We start from the raw sequence: 23,066 nt of genomic DNA, 5'->3' as shown, positions 1-23,066 counted from the left end.
CCCAGTAATTTGTGTGAACTCAGGCTTGTTTGTTCCACAGGCTTGATTTTTTTTGAGAAACTGTGCCAAATACTGGCATACAATAAGTAGCCCACTATTAATTTTGAAACATTCCTCTAGTGTGACAACTTGATTAGTTGACTCCAAAATCCCTCACAATAAGAATGCCCTCCTCACTTCTGCAGCTTCAAAGGTGGGGAGGCTTTGTCTGGGCCAGAAGGGAAAAGAAAACCTTGAGGTCTCTTTAAGGATTGTCCCCCTCTAGTGAGAACTCCGTTTCCTCATCAGTTTGAGGAGCAAGAGTGTGGAGGGAGAAGGGGAGCTTCCTAGCTCAGTGGCTGGATTGAAGGGTGCAGCAGGATTAGGGGAGGGTATCACCTAAAGAAGGTAGGGAGCTGGGCTGCAGCGCCTAATGTCTGGTAGGGGCCAACACCTCTCCCCTCATACCCTTAACCCTCAGATGAGGCGAGGGAAGTGGGGTCACAGCAGTGGTGTTGGGATCAGTGTAAAGGTGTGGAAGGAAGTGGTTAGGGCAGCCTTCCCCCAGATGGCAGGAATTACAGAAGGAAGAACAACCAGCACTAGATAAGTTATTGCCAGGTAATTTCTCAGAAATGTTAATAAAGTTGCAGCCTAGTTAAAATACATTCCTAGTGTCTTATCCCTCTATGTGTGGGGTTCAGAATAATGCATTATGGGAGAGGTAGTGTTCATCACTAAGCATATTTAGATATATTGTAGGAAGTAAGGAAAACTGGTTACACAGTAATGTAAAAAAAACCCCCAAACCTTCAACTGTTCTCCTGCTTGACCACAGTGACTGTGTGTCCTCTACGTCTACGAATATGTCACAGAGGTTGCGGAAGTCATGGATTCTGTGACTTTCTGCAATCTCCATGACATTGGGGCTCTGCAGCAGCCTGGCCGCCACAGCAGCAGAGGACCTCCATAGCTCCAAGCCACTGTGGTGCCTGCCCCCCCCAGCTCCCAGCCCTGCAGGGCAGCGGGGGATCCCTGAGAGCTTCCCAGCTGGCAGCGGCAGCAGGGACCCTGCAGAGCCCAGCCCTACTGGTGGCAGGAGATTCACAGTTCCCAGTCATTTCAGGTGGTGGGGGGACCCTTTCCCCAGCTCCCAGCCCTGCTAGGCGGCAGGGGATCCCTCGCAGGTCCTAGCCTTGCGGTCAGGGGTCCCTCTCAACTCCTGCCACTGCATGCAGTGGGGCAGGGTGCTGGACCCTCCTTTCTCCCCATTTTGTCAGGGATGTTTTCAGTAAAAGTTAGGGATTGGTCACGGCTTCTGTGAATTTTTGGTCATTGCCCATGACCTGTCCATGACTTTTACTAAAAATATCCATGACAAAATTGTAGCCTTACATAGAACCTTTGGTGATTTGCATATGTCTTTGGACAAAAATGGTGAATGTGGTCTGAAAAATAAAATATTTAATAAAACCAATAATCTCTTACTTGACAGCATTATAGAGTTCCATATCTTTCTCTGAAAGATTCTTTTTCAGGTTTCCTAAATGAAAAGGATTTGGAAGGGTATGTTTCTTTTTAGTGACCTAAAAAAAAAATGGCACAGTAAACTAACATAATAAGGACATCTAATCAAGGACCAAAATCCAGCCAATGATATCATTTATTTAAAATGGAAGTATTAAAAAAAATTAAATAGTTTCAGCAATTTGTAGAATGTACTTTATAGGGTAAAGTCTATTTCAGGCTAAAACCAATTGGTAGCATTTGTTCAATGTATAACAAGTTTCCTTGGTCAATATTGCTTATGCTTTTATAATCTTTGGAAAAATTCTCCAATTACTTTTGTAGTTTTCAACACAGCTGTGCCCAATTTAGTCATCAGAAGGCCAAATATTTAGAAGAGATGATGATCCAGATGAAAAAAACAGGTGCTAATTGTGGTCCTCATCCAAAGCTCACTGAAGTCAAGGAGAGTCTTTCAACTGACTTCAGCATGCTTTGGATCAGGCCCTTACGCCCCCAGTTAAGCAAGGTGCTTAAGCGGCTGCCTAACTTTAAACATCTGAGTAGTCTCATTGATAATTTTAGTTCTAGTTTTAGTTAAGAACTGAAACTATCCTAATGAAACTCAGGAAAACCAACACTGACTTCTTAAGCACCAGGAGTTGCATTATATAAATCCAAAACAAATAAATACATAATTATAGCACTAAACTAACTTTAAAGTAATCAAGCATAATTTATAAAAAATACAAAGAATTATCCTGTTTCCATTTATACAGAAAAAATAATTCCCAATGAATGAGTGAAATGTGTCAGTTTTTGTTAATTTTTTCATAGCTGTCTCCACGGTCACAGAATGCAACTAGAATCCGCAACCTTATCGTACATTTCTTAGGCTATTTCTACACTATGCACCTTTTAGTGACACAGCTCTGCCACTACAGCCATGCCGTTAAAAGGCACGCAGTGTAACTGCTGTTTGTCAGCAGGAGAGAGCTCTCCCACCTACAAAATACTTCCACCTCCAATGAGCAGCGGTAGCTTTGTCGGCAGGACAGCTCTCCTGCTGACAAAGTGCTGTTCACACTGGTGCTTTTAGTCGGCAAAACTTTTGTCATTCGGGGTGTGTGTGTATATGTTTTTTTTCACACCCCTGAATGACAAAAGTTTTGTGATTCAGGTTCCAGTATAGAAAAAGCCTTATTAATAACTCTTTTTTCCTCAGTGAATATCAGTCCGCCTCACATTTATTAAAACATTTACCATAAGAGGCAAACATCCAGAATAGCATTGGTTAATTTCTGAACATTCCGTTGGCTGTACCTACCTTCAAAAGTTAAATAGTTTAATACATAACACATTGTAATAACAATAATACCTTGAACAAGCTACCACTTCCCTCAGACCCGCCAAAACCTTGGGATTCTTTTCGTTCGTGCTTTTGGACCTGATCTAGTGTAGCAAGTGGGTTAAGGCCTCCACCTTCTTCAGGACCTTCACTGCCATTGTCAGATCCTCCGCTGCTCCTTGAGGGACTGGGCTTACGTGTCCTTAAGGAGGAGTCAGTGAAGAGTGTTCTCTTGCTTGTTGTAGAGGTTGCGGATTTGGAAGTATTTTGCAGTTTACTAAGGATGGGTGGGGTTGTAAAGCTTTCCAGTTTGTCACGTGATGCAGGAAGGAACCAGTCAGCACAAGATAGACATGGAATGGAAGGAGATTCTAATCTTTCCTCTATGCTAGAATCTATGCCTTCCAACTGAAGTATAGTTGCTTTGATCTGATCAACGTATATACAATCTGGTCCTGGATTCCCAATGGCTTTGGAAGTGCAACCCCCTGTCTCCAGCAAAACACACAGCATAAAGTGTCTCTGTAAAACAAATGGGTATAAAAAATTAATCTTTGATTTAAAATACTGCATACTGTAGAATCCATTCTATATTACACTCCTTATCAAATCTAATATGGTATCTCAGCAAATTACAAAGATTTGCAAAACTGGACAGGTCCCCTGCCCTCCAACAAGAGCCACTTTATGTCAAAATCATTCCTTAGGGCTTTTTTTCCCCCGCATTACAATTCTCATGCAAATGAATGTTTATTTAATCACAAGTTATGAAAATTAAATTACTGTGCATATGAGAAACTGCCTCTTAAATAGTTATTTGCTGGTTATTTTTAAAATAATTTCCGCTCAAAATGGATGAAGTATCTGAAAAACATCAGATTATAAAAGCAAAAATTTCAACTTAAGTGAACAAAAGAGCATCAAAACCATGACAATTTTATTTATGCTTAATTTTATAAGCTTTATGAATATTAATAATAATTGTATTCCCCAGCTGAAAAATTCTACATCAATTCACAGCTGCAATAAGGATGTTTTTTAAATGATGAAATCAGTGCATGCTTAGTACTGGAAATATGTAATAACATTTTACAATGTAAAGGCAACAGCAGAACAGACAATCAAACCATGGGTGCTCTGGAAATTGTAACTTACCAAACCAACTATTAGTAAAAAGTATCTTGCTTCAGGCTCTCTGTATCCTGTAACACCTGAAGCTTCACTTGGTTGGAGGTGATTGTGTGGAAATACTTCTCGCCATATCACTAACTGACCAATCCTCTGTTCTGCTGCCAAGGGTAACAGGCAATAGTGTCGACTATATAAAGCTATATCAATAAGATCCTCCTTTGGTAAGTGATTGCCAATCAAATAGCCCTTAATTAAATCACAAAAAAGAATGCACATTCAATAAAAATAACAATACTTTTCACTATATAGTGTCTTTTAATCTAAAGATCTCAGTGTTTTACATATTAAAATCATGAGCTCTTTGGGGCAGGCAGTGGGGACTATCTTTTATATTGTGTGTGTATAGTACCTGGTCCATGACTGGGGTTTTTAGGTGCTATGATAAAACAAGAACAAACCAACAAATAAGCAACACTCCTGTAAATTATTATTCCAGTTTTACAGAGGTGTAAAACTGAGGCATACAGAAGTGAAGTGGCTTGCCAAACACCTAGTTGCAGAATCAGTAATGAACCAAAGAGTTTTAATTCCCAGTCCCCTGTGTAACTACCACAAAACACTAGCTCTTTGACTGAAATTAATATGTTTCCCAGACAAGGACAAGAACTGAATATTACCAAAACAAGGATTTAAAATATGACCCTCATAACTGTACATCATAAAAATTACATAGTATTAATTAAGTCCTGCTATATTTCCCTTTAGAACAACAGCTTAAAAGTATTGCCGCCTGAAGGCTTTATTCTGCTAGCTACTGAGCACTTCCTGCAAGGTACTGAATATCTCAACTCCTAGGTGCCTATCACCTCATAAGATTGGACTGGAGTTTGAATGGTCACTAGCTTTTCACCCAAAACAGAGTTGAGATTTGTTGGCAGGCGAAGTCTTCTGCTAACACTGCCCTTTCTGTACCTCTTTTGATTTTCCACATTACATTAAAAAACACGCACACAGGAGACCAGCTGCATGAGTTTTTCTAGAGCAGGTCTGCATGACATGATGGTAAAAATGCCAATGGATGGTCTGCACTAGAGTTTCCATTATTGCTAGCATTTTGCTGGTATTGCACTGTTACACCAGTCTCAGTGTAGACAGGCCTTAGCCTTGTACTTTAGTCATGCAAGTAGACCTAATCCATGGGACTACCTGCATAAGTAAGGATTGGATGACTGAGACCTTAGAACACAAGCTCTGTAGAGAAGGAGTTGTATATTACTTTTTGTTTTGTATGGTTCTGAATATACTGACAATGCTCAATAAATAACATGTTTACAAATACCAGAGGCCAAACTGAAAGAAAGTTATTGATTCAGTTTCTCAAGTCTTATCTATCTGGATAACAGTTACAACCAGAGGCCTTCAGTTAGTGACAGGGATGGGCAAAGAACAATGGTATCAGAATACCACACAGTTATTCTCTTATCAATTAATGTGGTAATTCATCACTGACTCCTGTACCTCTTCATTCATCTCTTCACACACACCACATTTTGCAAGATTGTTGTTACTGGTTTCATAAAGATATTTTAGTGCTACATATCATACAGTAAGAATTGTTTTAAGACTTTAAATATTTTATTTGCATCTGTGAAGTAAATGGTTTTGTTCTATTCTGTGAGTTCACTTATGTCTGTTAAACAGACAAAATGACCACACATTGTTCATATTTGTCAATTCAGGCAAGTGTCAATTCATGCTTGGCTTATGTTTCTGCTTGGTGCATTTTTCAAAACTCCATGCTGTACTCAAACGGTCTCACCTTATAGAAGAGACAAGATCCCAGAATCATATACAACCGTCTCATGTCATAGTAATCTTCAGACTGCAAACAAAAATATAGTACATTTATAACTCCTGATTGTTACATGACTGAGTGAAGGCAAGTGATACTAATTTCAATAAATAACAGTCAGTGTTATTTAATACTTCATTTTTTTGGAGTACCTTCTTTAAATATTAATTTATTAGCAGCTGAGCATCAGAGGGGTGAAGTTAGAACAAACAGCTAAATAAAATATGACACTTAGACTTTATTGTTGGTTTTCAAGTCACTGCAGAGTCATTTTTATAGTTATTTCCAGCACAGCATAACAGGTACTCAGATTTCCTACTCAGTTCTAATCTATCTGTAAAGCAGATGGCTTTTTTATAGGGTTCTCTAAGTTTCACAGGTCATAACAGCCAGCTAGCTGTTGCATAGCTCTTGCCACCAGAAGGACCTCATATAGCAAATCTAGGAAGACATACCAGTCCTTTTTCACAGTACCTGGAAATATGTTACCCAACATTAACTCGTTCCATTCACCTTTTAATTTAATTGACAAATTCTCTCACAATCACAACACAGATCTCAACTGGGCAGCTTTAATTTTAAATGTAGTGGATACATATAGCTCTGCTCATAAAACAGTATTTATAAATATAATTTTCAATAATCATTAGGAAATGATTTTATTTAAGAAACAAATGGCTTGGTTCCTATTAGACACAAACAGTAAAGTTTAACAAGAAGTGAGACTATAGACATCCATCTGCCTTGTATTTATAGTCCCGGACATTTTATTAGTTAAAAAAAAAAAAGACATAAACCCCAAAATGTTCAGTATTATATATATTCAATAATATTTTCTTTACATGTGTGCATAACAGATCCAGCTATGACTTCATTTTTAAAAAAGTTTCTTCTGAAGCAAGAATTTAAAGAGGGACTTTCATACTGAGGAGAAAACTTTCAAAAGTATAAACATATTTACCTCTCACCATTTGATATGTAGTAAAGGAAATATACAAAAAATGATGCTTGAATGATTTGCTTCTTTCAAGTTTGTTCCAAGATAAAACTTATTGAAAACTGTGAATGTGTATAATTGTACTGTGTAGAGAAAAGCAGCCAGTTCTGTACACACACAGTCACACAATTTTATGCCAATGATATATTATATCATCATTCTCTAACAAGTATTAGGCTTACATCATTAAGTGTTAACACAAATGTGGTAAGAACAATGTCTTAAATTGCACCATATAGCTTTCTAGACTTTCTGTTACTGAGACTTTTAGTTGCTTTCTTATGATTGGTGAGTTTTGTTCTTAATGCTGTACAGCAATTTTAAGGACTATCCGTAACTACTTGAAAGAAAGAGAAAAAGGTGATTTTTACTATTAACTGAAAAAGAAAATATCCCTGTTACAGCAAAGAGTGGCTTTTTAGCTGAGCTAAGCATCAGTCAAGCTTGCAATTATATCAGATCTAGTTTCCACTCAGTGTCCCTATAGTTACTGGTGTAACTGCAAAAAGAAATTCATGAAAAAAGGAAAGTTCTTTAAACTTTTACTACAAATCAAGAAAAAATATGGATGACTGTTACACCATTGTGACATAGCTTTGCTTTGACTTTCAGTTGGTTAAGAAAACTTATGGGCTTTGATCTAAGATTTCCTCAAACTACTGAATGTGAACAGCACAAAGCGCCTGCCCTATAAAAACATGCTCCTTACCAGCTCTGCAAAATCAGCTGCCTCCAAATCACTCAGTGCTGTGTCAATTTCCATCTGAAATATTGAAATGGTGGATATGAACATATTTTTCCAAAAAATATACTGACAATTACAATAACATATATGACATAATACTAGTAGCCTCACAAGATTAAGAGTCATTATTCGTTACTTTATAGGGAAATGGTAAAAAATTGTACATACTTTTTGCATTAATAATATCAAACATCACGAACATCTGAATTCTCCAAAAGATTAAAGAAAAATCTTTTCCGATTTCTGCATATTTCCCTCACTCTGCTTGTCTGTCTCCTGAACCCACTGTTTTATATAAAGGAGATGTCAATCTTACTTTCTTCATGGACTAAAACTTGAAGGCAGGAGGCTCCCCTAAAAGCTGGCAAAGCTTTAGTATCCAACTGAGTTATTAGAAAAATCTTTTTCACTTTGGATTTACTTTTTGTCTCCATGGAAGTTTCCAAAACTTTCTCACACTTTACCTTTGTTCTACTCAAACAGCAATAAGCTTGCATATTTTTTAGCTTCAGGAGCTGTTGATTAATATAAGTTTTACTAAAAATACTTTTAATTAAAGAACATAATAGCAGCCACCCAAGACAAATATGCTACTTAATGAAAAGAATTTTTAAAAGGCCATGGCACCCCTTTTGGGCTCTGTAAACAAGCTGCCTCTTACTGAGATATAGTAAATTTTTCAGATTTATAGAAATGTTAACCATGCTGTTGTCAGTCAACAAATAATCATGCCTCTCAAGTTCTCCCTTGGTTTAGAACTAAATTATACATCTATCCCACACAGAACTGATATTCTTATTTTTATTATTAAGGAGGATTGCCAGTTCTTCCCTAATTAAGGTTGAAACTAGCTTCCAAATATAAACCCAATTTTTAACCCACTCCCAACTTCACCAAAACCAATTCCCCAGAAATTTCAACTTGTTACACAGTATCACTTTTCTGAAAAATGTGGGCACAAAGAATTTCAGAAGCATGGGGGTTTAAAAATATCCTTATATACTTTTGAAAGATTTTCCTGCTACTTTCTTGGCTCTCTCTCTCCAGAACAGAGTCACATAGAAAGTTCATATTTCACTTCCCCAAGAGTGTCAAACTCACAGAAATGCCTTTCATATATTTTCTTCAGGGAGACAGTTGTCAGAATTAGAGATTAACATGAGAATAAAAAAACCACAGCTATATATACAGTGCTTGAAAAGTCTGTGGTAAGTAGAAAGCTTTCCCAAGTAAGCGCCTTCATTTCTGCAGAATCCAAGCTTTTGTTTAAAAAACAAAACACAACAAAATAAAACCCCAACAAACTCAAATTTCTAGTCCTTACAGTTGCAAAGATAACCTTCCAAATATGAACTGAATGTAAGTACTGCTATCTTCCTTAATTTTCAGATAGAGAACTACACAATATGTCTGCTGCTAGTCAGAGGTTTCACAAGTTGCAGGAGAAAGAAAACTGACCAGTATATTGCCAGTTTTCACTACTGATAATGGGAACCCAATTGGTAGCAGTGAAATTGGGAAGAATCAGGTCAGGTAAATTTCATTCTGTTGCAACAGAGACTGGCACTGAGCTTTTCACAGTGGAGGAGTACTGTCATAAATATAAAGGGAAGGATAAACACCTTTAACTCCCTCCTGGCCAGAGGCAAAACCCTTTCACCTGTAAAGGGTTAAGAAGCTAAGATAACCTCGCTGGCACCTGACCAAAATGACCAATGAGGAGCCAAGATATTTTCAAAGCTGTGCGGGGGAACAAAGGGTTCTCTCTGTCTGTGTGATGCTTTTGCTGGGACCAGAGCAGGAATGCAGGTCAGAACTCCTGTAAAAAGTCAGTAAGCAATCTAGGTAGATATGCGTTAGATTCTGTTTAAATGACTGATAAAATAAGTTGTGCTGAATGGAATGTATATTCCTGTTTTTGTATCTTTTTGTAACTTAAGGTTTTGCCTAGAGGGATTCTCTATGTTTTGAATCTGATTACCCTGCAAGGTATTTACCATCCTGATTTTACAGAGGTGATTCTTTTACTTTTTCTTTAATTAAAATTCTTCTTTTAAGAACCTGATTGCTTTTCATTGTTCTTAAGATCCAAGGGTTTGGGTCTGTGTTCACCTATGCAAATTGGTGAGGAATTTTTATCAAGCCTTCCCCAGGAAAGGGGGTGTAGTGTTTGGGGGGATTTGGAGGGGAGACATTTCCAAGTGGGCACTTCCCCTGTTCTTTGTGTAACACTTTGGTGGTGGAAGCCTTTAACCTAAGCTGGTAAGAATAAGTTTAGGCGGTTTTCATGCAGGTCCCCACATCTGTACCCTAGAGTTCAGAGTGGGGAAGGAACAAATAGAGAGGCTGGGGGAGAGGTTGAATACTGGAGACACTCCTTCCAGGAGCCAGGAGAAAAGTAATAGAAATGCCCCCCACAACTGCAGCAGTCAGGACTAGCAGAAACATCCCACCTTGGCTGCAGCCAGAAGGCTCTTGTCGGGGAGGGAGGAGGCAAACAGAGACGTCTCCCTTTCAGAACCCATGGAGTCTTAGGTAGGAATTCCAGCAACTGGGAAGTGGTGGAGATTGGCTTTTTACTTAAATATTGCTCCTGGATGGTGGATCTCCCTACTCTTTTATCAGTCTTAACTAGTAGGTTTAGTCCTCTGAGTTTTAGACGTCTGAAACATTTCCAACCCTTATGTATTTCTAAGGGGGTGGTTGAGAGAGTTGATGCAGGTGTGTGTTTGGGTTATGAGGATGGGAGAGAGAGAGAGAGACTGATGGGAGACACGAGGAAAGAAGAAAGATTTTTGGGGAGAAGATCTTGGAGATAAGATATAAGGGGATGCAGAGAACACAGTGAAGAGAAAGAAAAAAGAGTAAACAGGCCCTGAAAACAGCAGAAAAAATACATCTTTGTTTATTAGAGAGACGAAGTGGGTGAGGTCATATTTTTTAGGTTACGTCTACACTCGAGACCTTACAGCAGCACATCTGCACCGATGCAGCTGTGGTCTATAAGGTCTCCTGTCTAGCTGCTCTATGCAGATGGGAGAGAGCTCTCTTGTCAGCATAATTAAATCACCTACAACGAGCAGCATCAGCTATGTCAGCGGGAAAGTGTCTCCCACTGACATGGCGCAATCCACACCGTTATGTCAGTCAGGGTGTAAGTTATCGACAAAAGTGCTAGTAGTAAACACAGCCTTATTGACTAAACTCCTGTAAATGAAAGAGACAAGCTTTCAAGCTTTACAGAGTTGTTCTTCAGGTCCGGTAAATGTACTCAGTGTCACAGCTAAATAGTGGGTGGAACAGATAAGGAGTAACTATTCAAGGTGAAAAGAAAAGGAGTACTTGTGGAACCTTAGAGACTAACCAATTTATTTGAGCATGAGCTTTCGTGAGCTGTTGGTGAGAATAAAATTGGTTATTCTCTAAGGTGCCACAAGTACTCCTTTTCTTTTTGCGAATACAGACTAACATGGCTGTTACTCTGAAACCTATTCAAGGTGAAGTGGGCAGTTAACACCTATATAGTTATGGATCACTTAATTCACAGATCTAGTAACCACCCCAAACACATCAAGAAATCTGTTATCTACAGACAGGCACTCAGACATCACAGAACATCCTCTGAGGAGAAAATCTGGGTTACACACCTTAACACACTTAAAGTTACCTTCACCAAACAAAGACACTCCACTGAAGATGGAGATTGCATATGCCAGGAGTGGCCAAATTTACTGACCCTCTGAGCTGCATACAACAATCTTCAGAAGTTTGAGAGCTTGGGCACACTTGCCAGGACTCTGGCTTCAGCCCTGTGGGAGGCGCCTGACAGGGCTTGGGGCTTCATACCTGCTCCTGCTGAAGTCCCGATCCCCAGCAGGTGTGCCCCACAGAGCTGAAGCCCTGAGACCCCTCCACACTGGGCAGAAGCCCCAAGGCCCATGCTCCCCACTGAGCAGAAGCCCCTACCGACCACCCTGCTGCATGGCAGAGGTCACAAGCTCTCTCCCTCCCATCAATCTGGTAGGTGGAGAATGGGGGGGGAGGTGTAGGGGGCTTCGCAAGCCGCACTTTAAAAGAGCTGCATGTGGCTCACAAGCCACAGTTTGGCCACCCCTGGCATATGCAATGGGTCACCCAAATACTATGAGACACCCTGCTTCAAAAAAGGGGGAAAAAAAACCCCTAAGACCATACATACACCTCATTATCACCTACCACTAACGCTGGAACCCATATGTATCGTTAAACAGTTTCAACCATACTCAGTGGAGACCACATCTTGCAAGAAGTCTTTCCTGAACCCCCTTTTCTGGTCCCCAACCTCTCTAAGCTCACTGTCAGAAGCAAGCTGCCCACAGACCAAGACACATCAACTCAAAGAGGCTCCAGCCCCTACCAGAACAACAGATGCAAAACCTGTAGACATATCTTCAGTGCTACAATGATCAATACGCGCCCCAACATGCCCTTCAAGATCCATGGGTCCTACATATGCCTATCACAACATGGGGTGCACCTCATCCGGTGCACTAAATGCCCCAATAACAACTATGTGGGTGAAACAGAACAATCACTACACTTTTGAATGAACTCTATACCAAAAAATGATAAAAGACAAAGACCACCATATCACACGTGGTTTTCATCTTGCAACATGTGTTAACATCTTATCGGTTCCACCCTTGTGACACATTTGAGTGCCTTTCCCAGACCTGAACAAGAGCTTTGTGTAAGCTTGAATGATTGTGTCTTTTACCAACAGAAGCTAGTTCAATAAAAAGACATTACCTCACCCACCTTGTCTCTCCAATATCCTGGGACCAACAGGGCTACAACAACACTGCAAATAACCATTATTTATTACAGAAAAGAAAAAGTGGTGTGAAGCCCAGAAAGGAAAGATTATAAAAACAAAAGAGATTCAATAAATTACCTTTCAAAATGTGTATTAGGTCGCTGATTGACCATGTGCTAGAACTGAATATACTACACTGTCCAGCATATAACTATTCTTTCCCTTTAAATTACAGGGGCATGGCTTTTGGAAGTGGGGTAGAGGGCAAAGGTGTGCAGCAGTACATGTATTTTTCATTCTGGTTAACACGTATAGTTCTTGGTGTAGAACGTGTCAGATAAATTTTTCATGGCCTGTATATATACACACTTCGAAAGATAACCCTGTATATATTATGTGAAGTGAAATGAACAAAAAAAGGGGGAAAAAATCAAATAGGTCCACTAAGCCTTACAGCTGTGCTTGGCTCATGGTATCAGACACTTCTTAAATCAAAATACAATGTAAAAATTATTACAGCATACCAAGTCCAGTAAAATGTGCACATTGATGAAGGTTATTTCAAGATTTTTTTCAACTGGAAATTGAACAGAGATAATTTTTCTACTAGCTGTAAAAAGACTGCTCCAAATTTGAGTTATTTTACTTAAAAATTGTGTCTGTCTTTTAAAAAAAACATTTAATTTATTTAATAGCCAGCTGCTTATGTGGCCATATTTTTGACTCCCTGGGTCTTGACATTCTTCCTACCAAAACAAAACCTTCAAGGTCTGCTTGTAAAAGTTAAGAATTTTTAAATAGGTGCTAAAAGAGGATGAGTGGGCTAGAAATATGCCCTGTTGTAAACATCAGAACAGGAGTTTCATTGAATTCACGCAATAAAGACCAAAAACAACTATCTTGATCTTTTGAAGTCAACATGCCATTTTCCAAGGTAGCAATCACTCTTCATTCTCCATTACAAAGGCTCTGTTTTGTCAATCTGATTCAGTGCAAGCTGCTGATTTCTTGTGGGCAGCTACAATGTTTAGGATCCTACAGGGATTCAGTGTCTTTAGAGCTTCATTCTAGAACCACAGTAAATACTCACATTTAAGCCTTCAATTCATTTCCCTAACAACATTTTTGGAAATTAGTGTCCAGTTGTATAAACTGAAACCCCGCACTCCAAGTTCACATAAGATTGTGTACATGCGGCTGGTACACATCTTATCTATGAGCAGATCTAATAGGTAAATTCAAGTCATAATAAATTTTAAGGCCAGAAGGGATTATTATGAACAAATGCAGTATATAGTGGTAATAATATCTCCCTATTTCTACTTCATATTCCCCTGCTTATCCATCCACGGATCACATTTTTATTTGTTAGCCACTGCATCGTACAGGTAGTGCATATTTGGCTGGTTATTCATCATGACCCTTATATCTCTGATTTCCAAAATACAGTCCCCATCCTATACGTGTGACCTGCATTCTTGGTTCCTGGATGAACAACCTTGCAGTCAGCTGTATTAAAGCAGATGTTGTTCCAATGAGCCTAGATCATGTGATCTAGAAAGATCACTCTGTAGAACAGATATGTCCTAATTAACTCTACCAATGTTAGTAGCACTGGCAAACTACCAGTAAAGATTTTTTATTTCCTTACGGATAACTGATAAAGATTTTGATATTGATTTGTTCAAGAACAGATTCCTGTAAAATCCCATCAGAAATGCCCCACAGTATGATGACTCTCTATTTACAATTAGTTTGAGATCTATCAGTTAACTAAGTTTGACTTCATTTTATATGAAGTATACTGATTTTTTGCAGTGATAACTTTTTAATCAGAATTTTGTATGGTACTAAATCTTATGAACAGCACAAGCTACAAGATACACCTTAAGATCAGCCTCTTTAGTCTATGTCCCAGGCAGTGGATCTGCTTCTTGACCCAGGTAGGGACTGACAACTCCTCTTTTCCTTCTCAACCAGGGAACTTAAGCACGTGTTCTGGTGGATGGGGATAAAAGACTGGCAGCTCTCAGTCTCATTTGTACACTGATCCCCTGACTCCTACAGAAAGCTGCCTTTAAATTTTGGCATAAGTTCCACTGCACATAAACAAGAAAGTGGCATATTAAAAATAATAAGGATATATCTCATTCAAATTTTCCCTGCTACTTTTTCCTTTGTTTTCATAAGCCTATGCTTAAGTGGTAAAATAATATGCTTAATGGTTCCTGACATGTGTCTATTGCTGAATTAATTCCATGGTCCAAAACCTGTCAACTAATCAGATTCTCCTTTAATCTAGGTTATTTTAGAAATGCTTATAATATATATGGTAGATAGTGGAAATAATTGTTGAATAAGACATCCTAGAAGCCATAATCAAGGGGTTTAATACTATAATTCCATTGATCTGACATCAGACTGGATTATAATTTTTTTTAAACTGAGTAGGATTTTCAAAATCAAAACAATTAAAAGTCATAGCAATAATAATGCTCGGCATGATCAAGAATAAAGCCATTAAATGTATGAGTGTGTTAGTAAAGCTACATGTCTGGTACAGTACTCCTGCAGCCCTCATTGTTCAATTAAATAGACATTTGTTCAGTTTAACATTTCAGATAAAAGGTTAAAATACTAACTTAGATGAAGTGCTTTTAAAAATTAATGAGTTTCCCTGCTGTCAGGGATACTGCTTTATAGGCTAGCAATGTTATAGATAACATATAGGAACTGAGATGCTTTAAGAGGTTATATGGTACAGTATGCAATTTTCACAGGTTTAAACAAGACTAAATTTATTGCTAAAAGTATCTCTATCATTTGGCATCATTATACTAAAAGAGAATCCGTATTACTTCATCCACCAAGCCATAAAATCCCCTACAGCACAGGTGGGCCGTAAGCATCCTTATCAGAAGTTAGGGGTTAATGACTTGTGTAGAGCAGGAATGTCTTTATGACACAGGATCATTTTAGACCACAACATAGGATCATTTTAGACCATGTTCAATACAAGAAGTGTTCCTGTAGGTGGCAATGTACTGAAACACAAAAAAGATCTGCTTCTTCTCACTTGCATTCATGATGTGATAACTGCTCCAAAATAGCCTGCTTTTCGTCATGTAATAAGAATCTTTTAAAGTGTTTGATTATGTATTTCTGTATAATGAGTTTCTTCATATTTTAAGGATATACAGTCTAAACTGGCTTTATTTTGGAGATGCAAGTTATTTGACTGAAGATTTAGTAAATATTACATCCACAAAAATCAGTGAAACAAGACATTTTAAACTAAAGTGGAGACAGTCTCTTCTGTAAAGTACATGTTTTGGTTTGGTTTTTAATACAATTAAATTGTATTAATTGTTTTTAATACTTTAGTTCATAGATAGTAGTGTGTGAAGGAGAGCAAAAGAAAGAGGCTATAGCCCGCAGAAGATATGCATGTCTTGCCATTACAGCACACCTATTTGATTGGATACAAAAGCGTTACATATTTAAAAATAAACATTTCCTACTTTACATATCTAGATATTCATTATTCAGGCTCTGAATTTGGTAGATATTTGTAGTTCATCTATACAATATTGGATTTTTTCTTCTTACAATTGGAATCTTTCCTTTGCATAACAGAATCTAAGAAAAGGTACAAAACATGAGAAAAAAGTGCAGCAGGCTGACGGGGGACAGAACATGACATATCTCTTCAGGGAGAGAGGCTGGGATTAGTGGCAGGGAAAATGCAGTGGCTGTGCCTGTTAACTATGTAGAACCCAGTGATTCAAGGGAAATCTTGTCACCAACCCCACAGATGCTGGGGCATTATATGCAGTGTGCTAGCTCCTTGCACATTGTCCGGATCTCCCTCTAGTCCTATGGTAGCATGACTGGCTCTATGTACAGGGTGACATTGGTTCTTTGTCTGCTGATACATGCTATCACCTATACCTTCTTGCTGGGAGTAGAAACCAGACACTGCAAATTCATGCTACAAGGAGCAGATTTAACTCAATGGAGACATAGATAGATTTCCAAGGGGAGCATGTGATCTCTAGAGTAACTGTTCCTCAGCTCTGCCAGGTCATCCCATCCCTGCCATTGAATCATGTATAATCTGGAATACCCTGTGGTCATGCAGAGGAACTGCTGCCATTCCAGGAGGAAGGAGAAGAATGACATATGGGCTTGTCTCTCCATTATTGCTGCTCCATTGGCTTCTCTCCTCACTAGGAATGGGCAGTGGATAGAGCCCCCCTGGCCTACTATACCCGCTGCCCATGTCACTAGACATAAGAGGCCCCCTGTTTATTAGTAATATATTCTTTCTATTGGTGCCTTTTTCTCTACTTGTTAAATTTAACCCCGTCTCCTGCCCCACACCTGTAGAATCAACAAGGCGCAATAGTGAATGTCTTCCAGCAGAAGCACTGCACTCTGCATTGCATAGGTGCTAGAACTAGGGGTGCTACCGCACCCCCGGCTTGAAGTGGTTTATATCATGTACAGGGTTTAGTTTAGTTCAGTGGCTCTCAGCACCTCCACTATACAAATTGTTCCAGCACCCCAGCTACATTGGCTTGCTAAGGTTGCAGGGGGAAAAAATAGAACAGAGCCATGATCTTGGGCCTCTGCTCCTAGCAGAAACTAACAAGAATTTCTGGAGTTAAGATTCTTAAAGCCACTGAGACTGATTCCCCAGCAGGGAGTACAACATAGCACGCATTTCGTGAAACTACATGGGTCTCTTACCATCAGCTTCTTTTGAGTGAATATATAAAAATACAGCCAAATCAAGCTTTACAACTCCATGAGGTAATTAGGTAGGTGAGCATGGATCTGTAATTAAATACCTTCACGGGGGCAGACTGATAAGGGACTTTTTTTTCCAAATATGTAGTCAACATGTAGTCAAGCTCACTACTGTAGGGAAATGTGCTCTAGCATGGGAGAGCGTACAGGGTTGAAAGTCAGAATACCTGTGTTCCATACCCAGCTTTGCCACTTAGTTGCTATATAACCATTTGGCATTCATTTAACCGCTCTCTGCTTCCATGTTCCCATTTACAGATTGGGTATAATCATGCTTACCCATCTTTCAAAAACATTTTGAGGTCTGTGGAAGAAGAGAGGCATGTGCAAAATATTTTATTATTTATTATCTTCACAATGCTACCCCAAGCTGATTAGCAACACAACCATTTTATCCAGATTAATCTTAAACCATCTGTTTTAGGGCTTGCTGGCGAAGTGCATTAGAGGGTTGTGATTTGTAAAGTGCTCTAATTGGCCTGTTAGACCCTCTTGGCACATTCTAAAATGTGTTAACAGGACAATCAGAGTGCAACATGTTAGGGTATGTTACAAATCACACCCCTCTGGCATGCTTTGCTGTGCCATGTAGACAAGGCAATAGAATCAAAAGCTCCAGGAATGCTGAGGTGCAGATACTAAAAGAAACCTTTGAAGAAGGCAGAAGGAAGCAGCTATTGATCCAATAAAGTGAGGAAGCACCTTGCATTGAAGCTAAAAAATAATTAGAAAAAAACAATACAAACTCTAAAGGAAGGAAAAATTGGAAGCATTATTAAAAAACACCAAGCTAGCCTAAGAAGAAGGAAAAAAGACACCCACGGGCCATAGAATTAGGGCATTTTCTGTAACACCAGTAAGCCACATTTAGGGTATGTCTACACTGCAATGTAAGCCTGGGCTCAGAGTCAGGCTCCTTCTGTCTATACACAAATCTCTCAGACTCAGGCTTGCACTGAGAGTTCTAGGGCCTCACAGAGGTGGAGGGTCTGAGCTCAAGTCCAGCCAGTACCCCAAGTTCAAGCCCTATTGTTTTGCCGTGTGGATGCAGCCACATTGGACTCGGGCCCTGGGAGTCTGCCAATGCTATCCCACAATCCCACAGGATGGTGTTATTTGTCCTCTCTATCCCACTTCCTATTCCAGGAAATGCAGACAACCTGCCTTTGCTCAAGAACAGCTCAGTGTTTAGGCACTTCCATTTTATTTTGGCAGCTGAGCTGCAAACATTTTGAGATCTGTGGAAGAAGAGAGGCATGTGCAAAACATTTTATTATTTATTATCCTCAGAATGCCTCTCTATGCCGATTAGCAACACAACCATTTTATCCAGATTAATCTTAAACTGACTGTTTTAGGGTTTGTTTGAACCTTTTCCTGAGTTTGCAATGGCCACTGACCAGAAGTCCTTTGCCAAGCATACAGATTCCTGGTTGAGGGAGCATAGTGCGATTTTGGTGACTCTCTGGTGTGAGGTGAGCAAAACATTTGATATTAGTAAGAGTGCCATGAATGATTATGCCTAACAGCAAATAGAGAAGAAACTGGTAGCATTGGAAATTTACCAGACTAGTGACCAGTGCAGGGAGCAATTAAGTGGCTCAAGACAGAAAGCTGCAAAGCCAGGGACCAGAATTGCATTTCTGGGAACTCATCATCATCAAGCCAGTTTTACAAGGACTTTGGCAGTGCTGGGTACTGCACTTCACATGGAGCCAACAGTGATGTATGATGACCTAGTCAGCCAGGATGGTGACCTGCTGACCCCAGAATCTAACATGGGAAGAGATGGGATCCAGCAGCAAGAGCCGGATGAGGCCACCAAAGTGACTCTGGTGATGAAACTGGTCCCTGAGGAGGCTTTGCTGCAGGAACAGCTGCAGCACATCCTGGGCCATACTTGAAGGAACTTTCTGATGGCTCACTGGAAGAGCAGTGCACCGTGGAACTGGCAGCAGAAAAGGAAGAGGCAGAAGTTTCTCTGGATCTGGTAAGTTTTTGGCTCAGTTTTTGTGTTTATTCATATAGTTACAGTATGAACCAATGCAAAAAGTTATTACAAGCCCTAGGTAGCAGTGTGTATCTGCTAATGGCAGATTGCACACCAGCGCCTTGGTGTTCCCTCCCCGACCCACCAAATGGAATTCAAAATCGAAACAGGCGAACAGTGAAATAAGCCTCTAAAAGTGAAGTTTTACTTGAAAAGCACAATTTTAGCAAGGAGATTCCGGTTTGTTAAAAATAAGAACCTTATATTGCCTTTCCTGTTAGCACGGTGCTCCATACCTACTTAATGGTGTAATAAGCCACCAGTGGACTGGGGGAGGGAGGTTGAAATGTAGTCCATTTATAACTGTACAGTAGTCCATTTCAGTTAACTGTAGTCCATGTGGTTGATGTGTGATGAAATCATTTGTCTGAAATACATCTGGGGGTTTGAATACAGTCCAGAAATGTGCCAGAAATGGGGGCTTGGGGATGGGGGGAGGAAGGGAGTTGCCAGAGGAGTTCTATATGTTTGCATGCAGTCATAACAGTATATACCAGAAGCTGTGGAGAGGCACCAACCCACATGGATGCTAAAGCAACATCTTGTTGATTCCCTCATGAATTTTGCCCCAATCCCAGGTACTGATAGCTGCAAACTTGTCCTGTAGCGGAACCTCCAGATAAGTAGTCACATTTCAGGGAAGGGCATATTTTTCAGGGCCACCTCGGTAGCTGACCAGCTCTCTCCACTCATAGCAGTGCTGTTCACTCACCACATGTTTGAATGTTTCAGTGGCATACCTGGCTGTCTTCCTACTGGCAGATTTGAATAAAACCTCTGTTTGCCAATTGGGAACCCAAGAACTGTTACATCTTCCAAAATGTGGAATGCCTGAAATGATAGAGGAGGCTTATGTAGAACACCATGGCAACCGCTCTCCCCCAAATCCCAAATTGGACTGCAATTAAAAAAAAGAGAAAAAAAAGCAGCTGTGATTTTTAACTTACCATTATCTGTGCACGTCTTTCACTGCTATTAACTCGATAGTGTCCAGGGAACTTCTGTGGTTTGACGCGTAAGTCTAACCATATAAAGTACATTTTTACAAAAGTAACGTTCTGTGTCCTTGAAGTTTCAAAAGGAATTTTTCTGAGACAATAACCTTCTGTGTCTTGTCTGCTTCCAGGACCATTGACTTTTACAGACCATAGTACCCTGACAGCTTGCCCATGCTCCAGTAGAAGCCTGAGTCATTGTACTGTTGTGGATTGGTCCTAGAGGAAGTGTTTCCATGATGAACTTATGGTTGACATTCTGTACAGAGCCAAGAAGCAGGTCCAATACCGAAGAGCAAGGGACTTAAAGCAAGTGGAAAGGAAAGAGAGGCAAGCAGAAAGGCTCAGGCTGGCTGCACAGGATTTCAGTGCAGGAGCAGACACTTGCTTCACAATTCCTAGAATAGGAATGACAGATGAGGAAGGAAGATAGAGCACAGCAGAAAGAACTGTTTGAGGGGCTGCTTTTGCTAACAGCCACAATGACTGTAGCCTCCTGCTGTGCCCACCCCAAGGGCCTGAGTCTCCTCCTCTGTACAAAGTGCTACAGACGAGGAACAGTTTGGACAGTTCTATGGGTGGGCCATGCAATCAAGCCCTAACAGCAGACAGATAGGCCAAATGTACCCCATGCAGTCCCACACACTGAACCCCTCCACCCTGCTGCCCTGGTGCCCAGAGTGCGGTAAATGTGTAAGGAAGGGAAAGGAGAATGAGAGGCCAGGGGACACGCAACAGTAGGGGATTTCCATCTTGGAAACTGTTTCACTGTTTGCTCTTGTTCATGCACTTTGTTTATGATTTTGTTAAAAGTTTTGGTGTTATTGGTGTGTTTTGGTGTCCTAATAGCAGGTGACTTGCCTGGCAATGGTTTAATATTGTGGTTTTCTAATAAATGTTTGAAAACAAAGGTTTTTATTCTAATACAAAATGTTATTACCACCACAGCATCACTTCATATGTGTATTTCAAATAATAAAGACAAACACATGATAAGGGACAACTTGGAAGTTGTATGCAAACACTATTTATTTCTCAATACAGATATCTACATGAATCCGTAAGTGTAAATCCAAAGTTCTTCCCCTCTCCTGCCCCCATTTCATAAATGGTCATGTCTTTCAGAAGTACAATGTATGACAATCAACCCCCCACATCTTTTCTAATGCAAGCATTGCACAAAGCACATTCATAAACGTACTATTCTCCCTCTGCCATTGGCCCATGGATATCCATGATGTGGGAGCACAAAGCATCTGTAATTTGTGTTGCCTGGGTACTTTCTGGCTGAGTGTACCAGTTCAGCAGTCTATCACTATCACAGGTTAATCTGGAGGAAAATGGCTCACCTTTGGCTTCATAAAGATTGTGAAGAGCAGAGCAAGCCATAGTAATGCGGACAGCATTGATGACATGGGAATCCAAACTGTCAGTAGGCAGTGCCAGCGGGATTTCAATCTGCCAAACACACATTCAGCCAGCATTCTACTCCCACTTAGAGTGTAATTAAACCTTCTTTTGTTTCTGAGATCATAAGCCAAGGGAAAAGGGAGTACATGAGGTCTCCAAAAACAACAGTGGGTGGGAACAGTAACTCCATTTATGAACAATGTGATTTGGTGGAAGACAGTCCCAGCCTGTCCATTAATATAGACTTCTGACTGGCAGAAAATCCTGGTATCATGAACTTCTCCAGTGCAGCCTCTGTGGTCCTCTAGGGCCTGCATCACAATGGAGTAATACCCCTTGTAGTTTATGTACTCATGTGCTCTTTGAGGAGGACAACCAATGGGCATGAATCCCATTGATGGCTCAGGCACAGTTTGGAAACCTCATTCTCTCAAAGCCAGCAATTACTTCAGGTACATCTTTTATGCCTGCCACCTTGGGGTAAACTGCACACCTGATTGCCTCAGAAGCCTCTGCCATTACTTTACCCACATATGATTTTACAGCACCAAACTGGTTGGCAATGGACCTGTATCAGTCTGCGGTAACCACTTCCTGATGGCTATAGTAACCTGCATGGCCACCCTCATGCGTGTCTTGTTGCTGCAGGGTCAGGACAAGCTGCTCACAAAGCTCTGGAAATGTAGCTTTCTTCATGCAAAAGTTCTGGACCCGCTGCTGGCCATTCCAGGTCTGCATGACTATATGGTCCCAGCAGTCTGTTCTTGTGGCCCTGTTCAAGAACCACCTGTCTATTCAGGGGGCATCAGCGGCTGGACTGTGTCATGAGCAGCACCAGCCAGTTCGAGTCTACCATGTCTGTGTCCTCCCCCATCATTAGTTCTGTCAGGTGTCATTGGTGGGTCAGCAAACACAGCTGGAACGTCTACCAGCGACTCATGGAAGCTTTGCCTGTTTCCTCAAACAAGAGTGAAAGTGCAAGCAAGGCAAGTTCTTCTACTTGCAACGCCTCCAGGTTGCTGGCTCCGGTTGCTTGGAGCATGCAGACCAAAATGACGGCTTTGCAGGATGTACTGGTGTGCTGCTCAAACTTCCTGTGACGCACGGGGATGGACAGTCAAGTTTTCCCACACTGTGCCATGAATAAAGGGCAGCAGCAGTCACATTTTGGGAGGGTGCTTGGAAGTCTGAGATATGATTGGTTGGACTTGGATGTGTATACTGTGGTGTGGATGTTGGTACCCGGCATTGAAAATTTCTCAACCTAGGGTCAGCAATCAGTGTAGACACTCAAGCCCTGGATTCTCAAACCCAAGGTTTGCTGACTTAAGTTCCAATAATCCTGGGCTTTCATTGCAATGTGGATATACCCTTAGACTCTTGCTTTAGTGCTTTGTCAAAGAACTTCTTGTGGCTGCCCTTCATACCTTCAGGACAGGAACAGAG

At 40.4% G+C, this 23,066-nt stretch overlaps 1 protein-coding gene across 2 annotated transcripts in view; it reads right to left on the bottom strand.

Annotated features, from left to right (window-relative positions):
• INTU (inturned planar cell polarity protein) overlaps nt 1-23,066 on the bottom strand; it is a 115,051-nt gene that overhangs the window by 13,482 nt on the left and 78,503 nt on the right. For both annotated transcript variants that reach the window (XM_048847291.2, XM_048847290.2), the window contains exons 9-13: nt 7,523-7,576; nt 5,784-5,846; nt 3,989-4,210; nt 2,864-3,355; nt 1,468-1,565 (exon numbers count right to left, since the gene is read on the bottom strand). In XM_048847291.2, the coding sequence (XP_048703248.1) occupies nt 1,468-1,565; nt 2,864-3,355; nt 3,989-4,210; nt 5,784-5,846; nt 7,523-7,576 (929 nt within the window). The remainder of the gene's footprint in view (nt 1-1,467; nt 1,566-2,863; nt 3,356-3,988; nt 4,211-5,783; nt 5,847-7,522; nt 7,577-23,066) is intronic.

Source organism: Caretta caretta, chromosome 4 (assembly GCF_965140235.1).
Source record: "Caretta caretta isolate rCarCar2 chromosome 4, rCarCar1.hap1, whole genome shotgun sequence".
Lineage (NCBI taxonomy): Eukaryota > Metazoa > Chordata > Testudines > Cheloniidae > Caretta > Caretta caretta.
This window is presented reverse-complemented; position numbering and strand designations above follow the sequence as displayed.